At 36.4% G+C, this 18,892-nt stretch overlaps 1 protein-coding gene and 1 non-coding gene across 4 annotated transcripts in view; both read left to right on the top strand.

Annotated features, from left to right (window-relative positions):
* The window catches only part of Nrx-IV (neurexin-4), a 56,232-nt gene that overhangs the window by 18,606 nt on the left and 18,734 nt on the right, over positions 1-18,892 (top strand). For all 3 annotated transcript variants that reach the window (XM_022061085.2, XM_022061084.2, XM_087360984.1), the window contains 13 exons: positions 614-755; positions 1,072-1,275; positions 6,313-6,479; positions 7,001-7,177; positions 7,637-7,798; positions 9,303-9,519; positions 10,156-10,256; positions 10,772-10,931; positions 13,036-13,161; positions 15,031-15,234; positions 15,761-15,916; positions 16,829-16,975; positions 17,797-17,967. In XM_022061085.2, the coding sequence (XP_021916777.1) occupies positions 614-755; positions 1,072-1,275; positions 6,313-6,479; positions 7,001-7,177; positions 7,637-7,798; positions 9,303-9,519; positions 10,156-10,256; positions 10,772-10,931; positions 13,036-13,161; positions 15,031-15,234; positions 15,761-15,916; positions 16,829-16,975; positions 17,797-17,967 (2,134 nt within the window). The remainder of the gene's footprint in view (positions 1-613; positions 756-1,071; positions 1,276-6,312; positions 6,480-7,000; positions 7,178-7,636; positions 7,799-9,302; positions 9,520-10,155; positions 10,257-10,771; positions 10,932-13,035; positions 13,162-15,030; positions 15,235-15,760; positions 15,917-16,828; positions 16,976-17,796; positions 17,968-18,892) is intronic.
* Positions 13,460-13,536, top strand: LOC147871516 (U4 spliceosomal RNA). Its single transcript, XR_015538743.1, has one exon. It is a non-coding gene; the product is annotated as a U4 spliceosomal RNA (small nuclear RNA).

Below are 18,892 nucleotides of genomic sequence, written 5' to 3'. Positions count from 1 at the left end.
ACTATACCTACACCCATTCACACCTACTTGATATGAGTACGCCAATCGGGGGAGTATATTGTGCCCTTTCATATGTACATTTTGAACTTTCTTCAATATAACGTGTTTGCCCCCCCAAAAATTGGTTGACATGACTTTTGAAGTAACCCTTGTATCTCTTGAATGAGGGTGTGGAGTCAGCTACAGACAGTGTCCAACATAGTATTCCTGTAAGGAACCACCATTGTCACACACCTTTGCAGAAGTAATGAAAAGTTTATTATATAAAATAGTTATTGTGTTTAGTTATGGAACTTCTGGTGGATTTCATTTGTAAATCTTTATGTTTCTTGAAGTGGTGTGACAGCTCTGACATGCCTTGAAATGTAGAAATTTCTGTTTTGAAATCCCATGGACAGTCCCTGATTGAATAGTACCTCTTCTGTGCTGTAGTACCATACTGTGAACCTCATTGTAATTGTGTGTGAGGATGGCTGATTATTTGTCATATGGAGGATGTACCCTGCATTTGCATTCTCCAAGAAACCTGAAAAGTAGGTTTCACTTTGCATCCTGAACACAAACTATTATTGCAGTTACAGATTAAAGTAATGAACTTCAAATTTTCTTCTAGATGTTCAAAGGAAATGTCAATGGAGATGGGTTAAGGAAGAATGTGTTTGAAGTGCCTGTCATTGCGCAGTGGATTCGCATAAATCCCACCCGATGGAGGGACAGAATTTCTCTCAGAGTAGAACTGTATGGCTGTGATTATGGTAAGATCTTTTTAGTGATCAGGTACATCGTATGATTGAGTGTCATGCTGAGGTGCTTTACGCTCCTGCTTTATACTGAGAAGGTCCTTGGTATAAAATTACATTTTGTAAATTTATGGAGTTGATTAGATGTGAGCAAGTTTAAAATTGATTTGTAATAAAACACTAATTTCAAGTTTATCTTGCCAGTACTAATTGAATGCTTGTAATATCATTTCCTGAGGACACAGTTTTAAGTTTTAAAAATAGAAGATATGTTTTGGTTGTCGATTTGGATTTTTGTGTAATGTCTTCAAACATTATTGTTATTTTCCAGTGGCAGACAATTTGTATTTTAATGGTTCTGCACTTGTTCGTTGGGATTTGATGAGAGACCCCATTTCAGCATCACGAGAATCCATTAAATTCAGATTCAAGACTTCTGTTGCAAATGGAGTTCTCATGTATAGCCGAGGTACACAAGGTGATTACATCGCCTTGCAGCTGAGGGACAACAGGATGCTACTCAACATAGACCTAGGTGTGTAAATAGTTTACCATCTCTTTCAGCAATTTCACTTTGTCATTGATGGATTTTTGGAGATGTTGCAGACACCAGACCCAGTCTGCATGTAAGTAGTACGAGAATAAGGGTTAATTGAATGTTGGAGTAAAGTAATCTCTGCACTTTGGTGCTGGGAATTGAGATCAAGATGCATGCATTTATAATATCTACTAGGAGGATATTAGTGATCAGCTTCATGTGCCATCCATTATTTGTTAACAGTTCCATCTGTCAGATACTGGAACAAGGGCAGTGACCCTTGAAGGACCCGTTTTTTTTGTAGCGAAATGTTCCAGACATCTTTCTTTTTCAATCATTTTGATGTACCTCACACTGTTATATATATGATACACCATTATTTCAGAAGTAAATACAGTTGCTCCAAAAAATGTATACACATTATCACGGAATATTAAACCTTTTTAACAAACTCAGTGTCTTGTATTTATTAGGGGAATCTAGTGTGGTCTACTATTAACAGATGGTACTGCAATATCTTTTTACTTGATATAGATGTGCAAAATAGCAGAGGGTTGATTGAGTTTTGAATAACACAAATTTTGAAGTGGTACTATAAATTTGAAGATGAACTTGAAGTACAACATTGGTGACACTTAAATTTGGTACATTATAGTGTAAAGAGTGCTGTTGTTTCCTTTATGAACTAATGCAATAACTTATTGTAATTACTGTGTAGCACAAAGTTGTGACTGTCAGTCATTATTTAGCATTAGTCATGTAATACATCTTGGTGAGATTTCAGGTTTCTGTGGTGGTGACATTTTTGTACATGTTCATAGAGCTAGGTACAGAGTTTACTGCCATGCAAGGTTGAAACTGTTGACTCTACAAAGTGACCAAATGCAGATTTCTCCCTTATCATGTGTTTACATCTGTGTGAATGTGATCATTAACTTTTTGCATTTATACATTCATGATATTACAATGATAATAGTGAGGAAAAGAATATATTGTTGAATATGCAGTAGTTTACTTAACCCTTTAACTCCCAAATTTTAACCCACTTTGAGCATGTCCCAACTCAGGTTTCCAATCACTGTCTGGGATCGGTCAGAATCAGGCTTCTGTAGCACAAAATTTTTGTCATTCATCCATATTGTACGTGGAATTACATTTTCTGGCAGTAACCTACTTTTTTTTTTTTAAGAAAGTGGGAGCAGCCCCATCGTTGCCATCTTCTTCCTCTTATTCTGTATTGTCACTTTTGTCATTGCTTTCGACAATATCATCGATGACAAAGTCATAATTGCTGTCTTCATAAAGACACATTATCATTACCTAAAACATCTAAAATCTCATCTTCAGTCATGCTATGTTTACTACTTGAAGCCAATTTGACACAGCAGACAGCTGTCAAGAAAAATCACGATCACACAAAAACATCGATATCTCAAGTGTAGCGATCTATAGATTTGTCTATTGTATGTAGAACGATTGTCAGATTTTCCATCGAGTGGTAAACTATCAAACTACGTCTCCAGAATATATTTGGGAGTGGGACATGACGCGATATTTCAATTCCGAGTTAACTCTGGGCTGGGATAGCGGAAGCCATGTTAGCATTCCGATTTAACTCGGGCATGGGATGACTAACTAACTAACTAGATGGCTTACCGAACCCGAAGGTTCATCACCGAATTAACCAAAGCCCTCCACCGGACCCTGTCCTGGGCCAACAAAATCCAGTTTCCTTCAACTCCTATCTCCCATAGATCCCGCCTGAGATTATCCTCCCATCTACGTCTAGGTCTCCCCAGCGGTCTCTTCCCTTCAGGTTTCCCAACCAGTACCCGGTGCACACCTCTTGTCCCATCCATGCGCGCTACATGTCCCGCCCATCTCACTCTTCTCGACTTAATCACCCTCACAATACTGGGGAAGCAGTACAGATTTTTAAGCTCGTCATTGTGCAGTTTTCTCCACGCCCCATCGTCTTCCCTCTTAGGCCCAAATATCCTCCTCAACACCCGATTCTCAAACACCTGCAATCTGTGTTCCTCCCTCTGAGTGAGAGACCATGTTTCGCACCCATACAAAACAACAGGCAAGATTATTGTTTTGTATACTTTAATTTTCAGGTTCTTAGAAATCAGACGGGAAGACAAAATATTTTGGACTGAGAAGTAGCAAGCATTTCCGGAATTTAGTCTCCTCCTAACTTCCTCACAAGTATCATTTTGATTTGTTATTGTTGTTCCCAAATATTTGAACTTTGTAACCCTTTCAAAGGATTTATTAGCTACCCTAAGATAATTTTGCCCGCCTGTCTTCTGATGACGAGATACTAACATGTACTTAGTTTTTTCTGAATTTACTTCCAGCCCCACTTGTCTACCAGCCTCTAGTAAAACTTCTGCGTTCCTCTTTATTGTATTTATATCGTCCCCCAATAAATTAACATCATCAGCATATGCCAATAGCTGATGTGTCCCGTTCAATTGCAAACCCTCCTGCCTACCTTGGACCTTCCTGATGGCGTATTCTAGCGCAAAGTTAAAGAGCAAGGGAGACAAAGCATCTCCTTGTTTTAGACCGTTCTTGATGAGGAATGTCTCAGATACATATTTACCTACTCGAATTTTGCTGCAGGTTTCATTTAAGCACATTTTTATTAGACCCACTAGCTTCTTTGGTATACCAAATTCAATAAGAATATTATATAGCACTTCTCTCTTCACAGAGTCATAGGCTTTTTTGAAATCTATAAATAACTGATGTACAGTCCCACCGAACTCCCATTTTTTCTCTAGTATCTGACGAATGCAAAAGATCTGATCAATCGTTGATCTGTTTCGTCTGAACCCACACTGATGATCCCCAATAGTTTCATTCGCATATGGGGTTAATCTTGCCAAAAGAATGTTGGATAGAATTTTGTATGAGGTTGATAGCAGCGATATTCCTCGGTAATTACCACACTCAGTCTTGTCCCCCTTCTTATAAATAGGAATAATTATGGATTCCTTCCATTGATGTGGCATCTCTTCCTTATCCCAAATTAACTGAATAAGCTTATGGATCCTCATATGCAACCCTTTGCCACCTGCTTTAATTAATTCGGCCGGAATCTGATCAATTCCTGGAGATTTATAACTTTTCAACTTCCCAATGGCTAGTTCCACTTCATCTAAGCTAGGTTCTGGCACCAACAGTTCAGCTGTATGCATTTTAATCTGTCTAATATCACCAGTATTATGAACATTTAAGAGCTCGCTAAAGAAATTTTTCCACCTATTCACAATTTTTATTGGATCTGCAAGCAAATTGCCACTATCATCCTTTACCAAATTAGTCTGGGGTTGATATCCTTTCTTAAAGTTATTAATGCCTCTGTACAGGTCTCTGATGTTTTTTTCCTTATTATTTGTCTCAAGTTCAGCAATTTTGCCCTTCAGGTATTCCCTTTTCTTAGTCCTAAAGGTTCTACTAGCCTCACGTCTCACGTTACATAGATTATCCGCATTTGTTTTGTTTGGGTTCTGCAACCATTGAAATTTTGTTTGCTTCCTTCGATCTATTAATTTTGAACATTCTTCATCAAACCACGGTTTATTTTGCTTTCTCCTGTAGTATCCTAGTTTCTCTTTTGCTGAAATTTTGATGCAGTTTCTGACATTTTCCCACTCCCTGTTGATGTCCACACTTTCATTATCCTCATTTGTCTCTAAAATTTGAAACCTATTCGAAATTTCAACTTGATATTGTTCCTTTGCCTCTCCCTCACTTAATTTTTTCAAATCAAATCTTTCTGTGTCAAAATTTTGTTTAGTTCGTCTACTTACTGAAAGCCGCTCCCTCACTTTTGCTACCACCAGATAATGATCAGTGTCGCAATCTGCTCCTCTGAATGATCTCACATCAATTACATTTGTCTGCCTTCTCTTATCTACTAAAACATGATCTATTTGATTGTGTGTTCTGCCATCTGGGGAAGTCCAAGTGTATTTATGAACATCACGGTGTGGAAATTTTGTACTTTTTACAATTAAATCTTTTGACGTAGCGAAGGTCACTGCTCTGACGCCATTATCATTACTAAGTGCATGGAGACTCTCGCTGCCTATTGTGGGTTTGAAGACATCCTCCCTCCCAATTTTTGCATTGAAATCTCCTAGCAGAATTTTCATGTGATACTTGCCAAATGTATCAAATACTGATTCCAATTCTTCATAAAAGCTATCCTTGATATCATCGCTTTTGTCTTCAGTTGGGGCATGAACATTAAGGACAATGATGTCGCACCAACGTCCTTCCAAAATTACGTAAGACAACCTGTCACTAACAAATTCTACTCTCTTAACTGCTGCCCTAATTCTGCTATGAACAAAAAAACCCGTCCCTAGCTGATGATTGTCATTCCCCTTTCCATAGAAAAATGTAAAATTGTCCACTGGGATCGTGCCCTCCCCCTCCCATCGCACTTCCTGCACTGCCACTAAGTCTAACTTATAATTACCTAATTCCCTACACACTGATTTCAGTGCCCCAGCCCTATAGAGGCTCCTAATGTTCCAGGTACCAAATCTCATGTCCTTTTTCAATTGCCGTGGTCGTGCCAAAGAGTCCGTCCTGATCCGAGGCTTGGTTGATTTTTTCGTAACACATATTTTTTTTAAAGGTGAAAGGTTGTTAGCCCTACACCCAACCCCCAACCTGGAGGACCAGGGTATCACTCTTAGTCTAGCGCATCTCCTTAGACCTGTCCGGCTTGGGTGACCCTACCATGAGCCGAAGCTCAGGCCGGCATAGCCCTAAGGGTCATTTGAGCACGCAAGCCTCCTCACCCGGCAGATTGCCTTCGACAAGGTGGTGATACCTTCGAGAAGGGGGCATGGGATGTAAAGAGTTAATTAATATGTCTGAAAATTACATTAATATTTACTCATTAGAATCACACATAAAAATATTACTGTATAATGTTAATGTTGACTACTGGTCTTTCTGATAAAGTTCAATCATGTTATATTACTAATCAGACTTTTGTTTTGTCAGGTGCGGGCATAATGACAAGTCTGTCAGTTGGTAGTCTTCTGGATGACAACATTTGGCATGATGTGGTGATTTCTCGTAACAGGAAGGACATCATGTTTTCTGTTGATAGAGTGCAAATTAGAGGCAGAATCAAGGGTGAATTTTACAGACTGAATCTTAACCGAGGTGTAAGTATCTTGAACTTCCATTTTCTTTTAAACGAATTTAGTTTTGGGTTTGCTGATTTAGAGCTGGTCACAGTGGCTGCGCGATCTGAGGCATGGGCCTTGTGCGCTTGGAAACTGGGACCATGGGTTCAAATTCCACTCAAGGCATGGATATTTGTCCACGTCTTTCTGTGTTGTGGTGTCCTGTGTACAGGTAGAGGCCTTGTGACGGGCTGATCACTCGTCCAAAGAGTCCTACCAAATGTCAAAATAGATTAAGTAGCCTCCAGAAGAGATCACCAAGACCCACACTGGGTTGTAGAGCCACAGATGATGTTGATGATGATGATGATGAATTGCTGATTTAGAGTACACCCTATGCCCTTTTTATCCACATGACTCCTTCCAAAAATGTATTTGTATGTTAATTTCCAATCTGTATAGTACTTATCAGATTGAGCTTAAGAAATGCCATTAGGAGTTAATACATTGGCAGATTTTAACAGTGAAGAGTTTTGAGAGTTGTGTTTTTTTTTTTTCAGTTTTATATTGGGGGAGTTCCTAACAAACAAGATGGGTTGCTTGTAATGCAGAACTTTACAGGCTGCATGGAGAATCTTTATCTGAACACAACTAATGTGATCAGCAGTATTAAAGAGGCTACAAGTTATGGTGATAACTATTTATATGAGAAAGTACACACTCTCTACAGCTGCCCTGTAAGTAATGGACTTATTGTACCATACCAGTAGTGAGTAATTAACTTGCTAGGTTCTTTGCTTGAAGTATGGATTTTCTGATGTCATGATGATTACAAATAGTATTTGCACTTCACAGTTATCACAATTCTAGATCATTCAGAGTATTATGTATGTGCTTGTAAAGATATATGAAAGGCCAGACATAAAAAGTAATTAAATGATGTGCAAAATTATAAAGGAAATAATATTATACAACATTTAAATGTTAAGAATGTCCTGATTTTTGCACCATTATTTATGTATAAAAAATGTTCATGTCATTAAAATAAAAGTTTGTATCTTTAATGCTGGTATTTTTTGGGTTTTGTAGTATAAATGTTACTTGCATTGTTGATTTATATAATTAAATTATAAATGTAATTCTTTTCGTGTGTTACTTTGATGACTTTCATTGAATATTTTCACTTATCTTTGCAGGAACCTCCAATTATTCCAGTTACATTTTTAACGTCAGACTCATATGCAAAATTAAAAGGTTATGAAGGTGTGAAGTCTCTTAATGCTTCCTTTGCATTCCGGACATATGAGGGGGATGGCCTTCTGCTTTATCACAGTTTTGCATCAGATGGCCATGTCAAGGTATTTGTAATCATTGTGTTAGTTGGTGTCCTGTTCACACAAGTATCCATAATGTTGAAAACGATTCATAATTTCCTTTGCAATAATATTTTAATATTGTAATAATATTCTTAGAATGCTAGTAATTGGTAGTATGACACACTATTCTGTCAATAAAATCACCAGATTGCAGTTCAGAAAGTTATTCTCACATGCAACAGGTTTGCTTATCTGCTGCAAGCTTACATTATTGTAAGTTGTGATTGGTTATTTCTGTAATACAAAATTTCTGCATTTCGGGACCATGGTAATGTATCAGTAAATCTCTATAGCTCTTCACCATGTCATGTTTTTATGCAGGAAATTGTCTAACCATGCAAAATTGGATGTATATAGTACAAGTAGTTGCCCTCAGTGGTCTAGTGGTAGCGTGCTTGCCACTAGACCCAAGGTTTGTGGGTTCAAATCCACCTGAGGTCATTGGATTTTTAAGGGTGATAAAAATCTGTAGCACACTTATTTTGGAGGGGAAGTAAAGCTGGCGGTCCCATGTCATAGATTTATGGCATGTAAAAGAACCTTACAAGCTTGAACAAGATGTTTCCTAAGCAAAATTCAGTGGCCATTTCTCATTATCTTTGGTAGAGGCCTTACAATGGGCTGATCACTCGTCCAAGAAGTCCGTACCAAATGTCTAAAAATAGATCAGAAACCTCTGAAAGGAGGTCACTATGCTCCACGTAGGAGAGAAAAGGGTACAAGAAGAAGAATGTCGGTATTATTAATATTTATTTAAATATGATGGGTAATTATCAGTTGTGGGTTAGTCATCCTGTGAGGATTGTAATTAACTAGCTTATTAACTGGTATTAGAACCCCAAAGGTGAAAACTGAACAGAATTTTGAGTAATTTCCATCTAGCGTCCATTCTCAATACCTTGTTTCACTAAATTGTTGAATGATGCTTTCTTAACTGCATATATTATATGTAATACCATGTTTCCATCTTAAACTTGCTTTTCAAAATGGCTTTTTTCAAGGAAATTCCCTGACAAAAATCCTTATGCATTTGTCTCCACCATCTAATGTATATGCCAAGCTTGTCCTAACCTTCTCATTTTTATTACCATAACAATACTAGTGAATTTTTATAAGTCAAATAGTCCTACCTGGGCCTTTATGTTAGAATAATTTCTTGGGAACTTTTTAAAAACTTGGACTTTATGTTCTCATGTGGATTATAATACAGGTAAATAGACTATTTGGATGTTAAGGAATTTGTTAAGCCAGTCATTGCAAACTGTGTGTGAGACACCAGTAACCAGTTATTAGATGCTAAAATTTGCCTTGAAATTGGTATAAATGAAGTATAGTAATTAAAAATTCATGTTTCTTATTATTAACACTTCTGTTGGGTTATATCAGAAAATTATATTTTTATATGAACTGCATAATGAAGCAGTAATCTGTAAGATCTTGTTCTTTGGAGTTTGTACTTGATTCTGTTTCATGTTTATTGTTGCAGCTCTTCTTACATGATGGTAAAATTAAAGTTGAACTCTTGACAGCTGGGAATCCAAAAGCTCTGTTAGACAATTATGAAGATGTGTTTAATGATGGAAGGTGGCATCAAGTGATCCTCACAATTGGGACCAATTTTCTAGAGTTAAATATTGATGGGAGACCAATGAAAACTGTTCGTATTTTGTCGATGACTACTGGAAGTGTTTACTATGTAGCAGGTAAGCAGAGATAAGGAGTTACCCCTTTGAAACCGAAGTTTTCCCAACTAATGTTTAAAAATTCAGTTCCTACCTTAAAAAAACTTATCCCTTTTTATTATGAAAACCAAATGGTTAACAATGTTAGGAAATAATTGTTTATTCTGGAAGTCACAAAATAGTCATAAATACTTTCAGCATATGAAATGCTAGTTATCACTGGATATTAAAGGGTTGATGTCTCTAATAAGGATGCCAGTATTCTATTCTAGTATCTCACATGGCAGATAGAATGATACTATTTGTACTGAATTCAGATGTGCTCTAAAGCTATTAAATCTAAACTGCTTTATATGACCAAACGAGTACACCACCGTACACCGTAACACCGCTGTTATCAAATACATGCATTCTGATGGGGGGGGGGGGGGGGGGAAGCCAGTAATATTCAATTGTGGTACCTTGCTAGACATTTACAACTTTGAAAATTAGTTTATATGCAAGTTACTTAATGAATCACATTCTGAAGAAGACTTAGTAGTGTTTCTAAGTAACCAGAATAATTATTTTTTGCTGAGGAACTCTTAAAAAGCTTGGTGCAGCCAGACGTTCATGAAAAAGTGTGCAGCATTTAATATGAATTTAAATGTTTTGCAGGAGCTCCAAATAATGTTATAAAGCACCGAGGATTTGTGGGATGTATGAGAGTGATCAGTATAGATGGCAACTACAAATTGCCAACAGATTGGAAAAAAGATGTAAGTAAAATTTAATTTGTTATATATATTACATTTGACCTTTTTTGTGAAATAACAGATCTTTTCTTTTCCAGAGGGTTCTAATGATATTGTATTATAATTACTACCTGTTAGAGGATTTTTGGACTTTGTCCATGATCTGGTATTCTGGAAAGAGCAGTGCTTTGGAAACTTTCTGTTTATCCACAATTTAAAGGACAGTTGAGTCCCTTAGAAATAGCTAGGCACAGTCAGTGTTGAATATCCTCTTTTAAGAGATAATTTAGCACCACATGATGTACTAGAATCAGTAATTATATGTAATAAGGAGGCTGTTGGTAAAGGACTGTATTCTTCGCTCTTTGATTATAGTTACGGTATGAAAATTATTTTGTGGAGTATCATTACAACAACTTCACAATACCGCTCTCTGTTTCAGTTTGAAGAATTGTGAACAGATAATGGAATTTATGTTTTTCAGAGTTGATGACAAGATTATGTTGTCTTCTTGTTGTTGTTAATATGTATTTGTTTAGGAATACTGCTGTGCCAATAGCGTTGTGTTTGACACTTGCCAAATGACTGACCGGTGTAATCCAAATCCATGCAAACACTCTGGAATTTGCAAACAGAATTCAATGGAGTTTTTCTGTGATTGTGCTAATACTGGGTATTCAGGAGCTGTCTGCCATACTTGTAAGTAGTGTACCACCATCATGTGGCAGGTTTAATATTATGAAGTTGAATGAAATTTAGTACAGTAAACTCTTATTTATGATCCTAGAATATATGTTTTCCCATAATCTACACTCTTTTTTTTGGTCCCTTTATAATTTCCATACAGCTACATTGGGTTTTTGTTCTGACAAAGTTCATATACAGTGGATTCTGGTTAATTAGGACACATCAGGACTAGAACACTTAGCCGCAATTAAGCGGCTGCCCCAATTATGCTAAGTTTCACATAGAGTTAAAAAGGTTTAAAACAAAAGACAAAATCCTGTTTATTGAGCAACATACTATAAATGAATTCTGGAACAAATGGTATAGATCAGAGAAAAATATTTACACCTAAAACAATTTCAATTTAATGTATGTGTCAGACACACATGTATGAGTTCTTAACAGTTAATGATGGAGGAATTAATCGAGTGTACCCTGCCGTGTTCTCTAGATTGACTGCAACTGAACAAAATACGCACAGGTATCTAGTGAAGATATAGGACTGCCTTCATTGCCTTCCTGCATGAAGTAGCATTGTAATCAAGTAACAAATTTCCTGGCTTCTTGGTTAGTCACTTGCTCAAGCCCAGGTGTGTCATCCTCATCACTTTCCTGGTTTTCTGATGTCTTTTGGTGTTTTGCTGCAATTTGTTCAACAATGGCATCCTCATAATCTTCATTTTCATTGTAACATTGAAGACTGTTGTCGATGCATGCAAAGTCTACATAGTTTCTGACGTGTTGCACTTCCAAAATGGCATCAATTTCACTATCGGTCATATCTGGCATCGCCAAGCCTGAATGCTTAAAACCACAGTGAACAAAGCAGTTCTGAATGGTCTTGCTGCTTATTGCTTGCAAGCAGAATCACTACACTGTCTGAATACACCCATGTTCGTTACTCAGTCTCAATGACACTCTTGACTCCTCCACGCCACAAGTGTACCATCTGGCACTCACTGTCCCTATTAAACGGCATGGTGTCCCAAATAAGCGAAGCAAATTCCAGTTATTTTCTTGGTTTTTATCTTCTTTAAGATTTGTCCCAAATAAATGGCTGCCCTGATTAACCAATGGTCCAATTAACCACAATCTACTTTAATTTAATTTCAAGACTTTATGCCATTCACTTATGACTGATTAACTTTTTATTTGTTCAATTAGTCACCATCTTGCAAGCATCATGACTGCTTTAAAGTATTTTTATTATTTAATCTAGCTCAGTCTGTGTGCACTGCAGTTTTTTATTTTATCTTAATGTTTGATAAGGCATGATGACTCCTCATAAGGAAGGAAAAAACATTTTCTTAGAACTAAAACAACATACTATAGGATGTTGACAAACATCTGGGGGCCCTTGGTGAATCAACTTGGATTATCTGTATGAACTCTGAATATGATAGTCAGAAACAGTTGTGTGATTGAAGAGAATGCAAGTCAGTGTGGAGGGTATCAGATAATATTTAAAATAAGTAAATACATTACTTGTTTTGTGCAGAAACTTACTTTTAACAACTGATTTTAATTTGCATTGCGTTCCTGTTTAGGAAACATTGAAAAACTCAGTATTATTGATGTTCATGTGATGATGCTGTTTATTATAAATATAAGAAAATACCATAGCTTGTAAACATGTAACCAGCTAAGACAAGAAAGGTTAATATTCTGAAGAAAGATTTTGAAGAATTTGCAGAATCATGAAACTGCACAGACAGTGTTGTGGGGTCATTCTGACCCCTCTGAAGCATGACTTCATTTGATACAGAAAGTATAAGACTAAATGCTACCATTGTGTATACTATTTGATCAAGTACTGACTTGATGGTATGTCTGTGATACCATTATTGAATAGCAGTTGAGAAGGAAACTGAAGGCACAGTGACTCCATAAGACAATTATGGGTTAAGCAGCGTGTACAAGTCAGCCGTATGAAATGATATTAAAATGTGTTCACTCCTTGTTCTTTCCTCGTCTGCCGTGACTGTAAAGTATAACAATGAAATTCATGCATAGTAAATCATAACATGATAATTTAGAGTGAAGGACCAGATATGTGAGTTTTGTGTTGTCCTTGCAGCTTTGAATCCATTGTCTTGTACTGCATACAAAAACACAAATCCTGTTAACCAAAGAGCAGAAATGAAGATTGATGTAGATGGAAGTGGTCCATTGCGTCCGTTCCCAGTAACGTGCGAGTTTTACGGTGAGCACCATACACTATACAAACATTGTTTGCTTGTGGATTTCCTTTAACAGAGACATTTTGTAGGTGAATGTTTGTTGTATAATGACTGAATAGTATTAGCTGCATGCAGTGAGAATATGTTTCATTGGAATATCCCCCGTGAGACATTTCAGCTCTTCCTGCTCACTCTTTGGTGCAGGAAATTCTTTGAAAGGTCCATTGTATACTTGGCTTGTCAAAGAATAGCCCACTTTCTTTGTGGAATCCGAAGGTTTACCACCGTGTTCACTAAAGCCCACTGCCAGACTCTATATAGAGCTTTGCGCATTGGCAGTATCGTAAGCAGTGAGGTCTATTCGAGGTGGGATTATTGCTAGTTGTAATTTCAGCTCTTAGAGTTATCATCTGGTGTTCAATATTGTTTTTCTTGTCTACCATCTCCATCATTCTGGTATCATCTGTTCACTACATTACAGTGGGAAATTGTATTGTATATTAGTGGTAAAGTTGAACAGAAAAATGACAATAAATCAAAATTGTATACTCATAGAAGTAAAGAGCAGATTAAATTCAGGGAATGCATGCCGAGATGTGGTTCAGAATCTTTCGCTTTCCTGGCTACTGTCTAAAAATGTAAGGATTGAGATTTATATGTATGTGTGTGGAACTTGCTCTCCTGCATTAAAGGAAGCACGATGATTAAGGTTGTTTTAGGATAGGGTACTGAGGAGAATATTTGAATCTGTGAGGGATGAAGTGACAGTAAGCGGAAGAATGTTGTAATTGTAATTTCATACTTTAACTCTACACCAAATATTATTACAGTGATTAAAGTAAGGATGATGGGCTGGATAGGGCATGGATTGCATATGAAGCTGAGAAATGCATGCAGATTTGTGGTTGGGAAGCCTGAAGGAAAGCAACCACTTGAAAGACTTAGCTGTAGATGAAATGATAAAATTTAAATAGATCTTAGGGAAATTGGGTCTGGACTGAATTTATATCAGGATAGGGACTGGAGGCTGGCTCTTGCAAAGATGGTAATGAAACTTTGGCTGTCATAAAAACAGGGAATTTATTAACTGGGTGAGCTGTCAGCCTGATGGAATTAGTTAAAAGTTATATAATTAAACAAATTACATTGTTTAGTCACAATAAGTTATCGAAGTTACATACTCAGTTGTTATGCATGCTCTGTGTTATCGTTATACAAGTTATATTTGTTGCAGATTTACTACAGCACACCCATGAATTATGAGGTTTGAGGTTTCCATGGCAGTGAAACTATGGATTGTGTACTTCTTTGTTGTGATACCATAGTTGTTACTGATTTTTGGAGTATATCACCTCCATCTCCATGGATCACAACCCAGAAGGCCACAATCCACTGTGAATTTCTCATTGCCTGCATTGTTTATGGGATAAAATTTTCAGTACCAAGATTGAGATTTCAAATTCCATTTGCTTTGCTTAATGAAGATTGTCTATTATTGTTGTTGGATAGACATGTAAAAGGATTGGAAGTGTTATATAGCTGTTGCATTGAGTGATTGGCTTTGTTGATCTGCTAGACAAGCAATTTGGAAAGTATATTAAATGTTCATCATTCATTCTTTTGCTTTTTGATAATTCAGCATCTTTATCATAATGCAAACAAAATACAGTCTTACTGCCGTTATCAGTTAACTCAATTTGCAGTTATTTTTCGCCCGTAAACATTTACCAAACATTTTTGGTGCTCTGAAACATTTTGAATTCAAAGTATTTACTTACCTTTCATCAGATAGTGGAACTTTGCAGACTACTATGAGTTGTGACATCTCATCATGTCTAGGTAGCATGACTCAGGATCTTCAATAGTGTTGCTAACATTGTTTTTCTTTTTAGCGGATGGAAGAGTTTTGACTGTGTTGAGCCACAAGAATGAAGGAACAACTCCAGTAGATGGTTTCCAAGAACCTGGAAGTTTTATGCAAGATATAATGTATGATGCAGATATGGATCAAATAGAAGCACTTATCAACAGATCTATGACATGTCAACAGAGACTGCGCTATGAATGCAAGCAGTCACGTCTTTTCAACTCTCCATGTATGTGGTCTGTTTAATTTATATGCCAGTTGAATTTGTCAAAGTTTCAAGCTGTGTTTTGTTGGTATGACCACGAATTGAAGATAATGTTGAATATGTTACAAAGTTAAAAATTAATAAAATATGAAATAGCATATTATAATTAATTTTGAATAATTATCCTCTCTCACTTTAAAAGTTACTTCTTTTTTTTCCCTGTCTCAGGACTGATGATTAAGCTTCTACGTTACTATTTGTTTACTGCATATATATTTACCAGTACCTTTGTTCTTCTGGTAATTTAGCTAACAGTAATGGTCCATATCACCCATGTTGGTCTGAAAACATTATTTTATGTGGACTTAAAAAATTTGTTCAAGTGTTATGCTGATAATGGTCTCAAATTCAAATTCTACCCTAGGGCATGATTTGTTTACTCTGTATAAAATGTCTTAAATCTGTCTTTCAGTATTTCTTAAATTTGTTCAGTTCTTATTATTATTGTTGTTCTTGTTAGTACTATTATTATTATTATGTACTTTTCCAGCTGATGAGGGAACTTTCCGTCCCTCTTCCTGGTGGGTTTCCCGTTTTAATCAGCGCATGGATTACTGGGGTGGTTCTCTACCGGGCTCCCGCAAGTGTGAGTGCGGGATCATGGGGAAGTGTGTAGATACCACTAAATGGTGTAATTGTGACTCAGGTATGGGCTGTATCACATATTCAACAATTTTTACCTTTGTTCTTTGATCCCTTGAACATGTACTAAGGATGTTTGTGTCTTCCTATAATTACTTAAGAAGAGATTGTACTGGAGTGCCATATTGTGAGCTAAAGTTTAAGTTTATTATTGCCGTCTTAACACAACATAAAAATACTTCAAGTCTTATATGTAACACATCACTTTATGTTTTGGGCTGATTAGCCCAACTTCAGATGTTCCTTGTTTATGCTTTCACACACTGTTACAGTGTGGAATATGCTGGGTACTGTTTTCTCTAAATTAAGGTTTTATGAATTTCTCTGTTTCTATTTAACTCTAAGCACATAAGTGAATATCTGTGACTAAAAATGTAATATCCTGTGTTGAATGAGTATGTGATTAACTGTAGTATCTTTATTAAATTAGCTTGATTATCACGATTTATAGGTTTACCTTACAGAGATGTAGAATGTAAATCAGTTAAAATCAGTTGAGGGTGGAGGAAATGGGACATTAAATTCATAAACAGTACATTCTTGAGATGAAATAACTAGCTTACACATTTTTAATTGTTTGTCATTAAAATTTTATAATTAAGTCCTTGATAGTTATTCTAGTTCATGATGGCAGTACAAAACAGAACCCCCCTGACATATTGTATGCATCATTATTTAAAAATACAAGGATTGACTACAGTACAGACACATTCAGCTGCAAAAATCTGCACGTCATGCACTAAATCACTCTGGTGAAGATGTCGAAAATTTTCCGTGGAAAGAATGATGGAATGTGTAACTTGCCATACTAATATTAGTAATTATAAAAACTGAATACAAACTTCAAATTTTTGTCTCACTGCATACCATTAATGGGATTGAATTGTCATGAATTTATGTCTTGTTTCTGAACCAGGTTTAGACAGTTGGCTGGAAGATGGAGGAGATTTGACATATAAGGAACATCTACCTGTTAAACAGCTGCGATTTGGTGATACAGGAAGTCCACTGGATGAAAAGGAGGGTCGATACACTTTGGGTCCACTCATGTGTGAAGGAGATGGTATGTTGTGTGACATCCTCAATGTCTATATCAGAAGTAAAATAGTATAACTTGACTTGCATATGTGTGTGTATTACATAATACAGGGCCTGAAATTGTGCGAATAACATTACAGTTACATTACACAACTTCTTGGGATTTACAAAGACAGGTTTCTTTTTATGAGGATGATTAGATGAAAAGTTCAGAATTATAAATTATTAAATGTAAACAATAATTAAAATATTGTGTTATGTTATTTGCTTGAAGTTTGTTGGCATCATTGAATGTATTCTCTGCTCTGTCTACTGATGCAAACTGTAATTTGCATTTGTTTTGCTCATGTGTGATGATAAAAGAAGCTGAAGTTTATTGTAGATTGTCATATCAGTATACTAAAATGCGCCACAAGGAAATGGTGTATGTATGTAAATAAATTTAAAAGCAATATTTGAGTGTGTTCTTCATGACATTGCCAAGCAGATTGTGTTGTGATACCAGAGAACATTGCAAGTGTGGTACTAGGGTATTATCAAGCTAGTTGCGCCGAAAAGGACTCATTGCTTTTTTCCAGTCTTTTGTAAACAAGACTAGATATATTTGTTTTTAGTTCACATGCCTGATTTTGCACAGAAACTTTAGAGTAAAACTTGTGTAACGTGAATGATGATGAGTTTCATTTGTTCATATTTATTTTATTTTGTATATCTATCCTAATCATATACATAACAGATGAAACTAGCTGTGTGAAAGTTTGCATACTTCAGTGTTCATATTTGAAATGTAAATAAAAGACAGATTTGACCCCCCTTTTTAAAATTATTTATTTATTTATTTTGCAGACTTGTTCAACAATGTCGTAACATTCCGTGTTGCTGATTCCTCTATAAACCTTCCATCATTTGATATGGGGCACAGTGGAGATATTTACTTTGAATTCAGAACCACTGCTGAGAATGCTGTCATCATCCATAGCAAGGGACCAACTGATTATATAAAAATTTCCATCATCGGTAAGTCCAGATAAGAAATTGGCAAATAATGTAAATAACCAAATTCTCAGAACAGTGTTTAGACATAGAAATGTGAGGATAACTTGCTGGTTGTATTGGCACAGTACAGGTAAACCTTGATTTACGCCGGGGATTCATTCCTGGACGAACTGGCGTAAATGGAATCGGCGTAAATTGAAATCCTTTTTATAATGTAAATCAATGGGAAGTCAATGACGTGTTCCCGGCACCCAAACATTGAGGACTTGGGGATCCTCAAAAATTGACTTCGCCTTATCCGTGATAGCAATTTCAGTCAAGGGAATGTTTTTTCGATTTATGTCATCCACCCATAGCAACAGTAATTTCTCCATTCTTTCTAAAAGTTTACTTCTGCTATAACTCACTTGTGTTGCACTTACCTTTGTAGCCTGTTGCATTGACTGTTTTATTTTATATGAATTTTTCATTATGGTAGTCACAGTGGAAGGAGACAACTTCATACTTATGCACACATTACGACGGGTATCACCACCTTCTATTCTACGAATTACGTCCATCTTATCTTCTAACGCAATAGACCTACGCAACTTTTTAGCAACACATTCACTTCTCTTACCAGACATGGTGGACTTAGGGACTGCATTTGATTGGCATCTCGATAAGATATGGTTTCAGCACCAAAACATTAATGGACATATTTGGAACTGGTGGCTCAAGATAAAGAAAATGTAATTTAATGTGATTGGCAGTAAATGTGATGAATTTTCAGCACACTTTTCAAGGGTGTGATTTCTACAGTATTGGAACCAGAATACAGTAGAATCTTGTAGGAGGCACAGATTAGCTTCATCTCACTTTTTTCTTGGTGTATACCTCGTATGCTCTGTTGGGCTTCTTTTGCTTTGAGCTGGAAGTGGTTTTAACCAATTCATGGTTTTGGGGC

This window comes from Zootermopsis nevadensis, unplaced genomic scaffold (genome assembly GCF_977971745.1).
Source record: "Zootermopsis nevadensis isolate Lab colony 2312 unplaced genomic scaffold, Znev_1.0 Znev_ptg000050l, whole genome shotgun sequence".
Lineage (NCBI taxonomy): Eukaryota > Metazoa > Arthropoda > Insecta > Blattodea > Termopsidae > Zootermopsis > Zootermopsis nevadensis.
The sequence above is the reverse complement of the archived record's forward strand: the minus strand, read 5'-3'. Positions and strand labels throughout refer to the sequence as shown.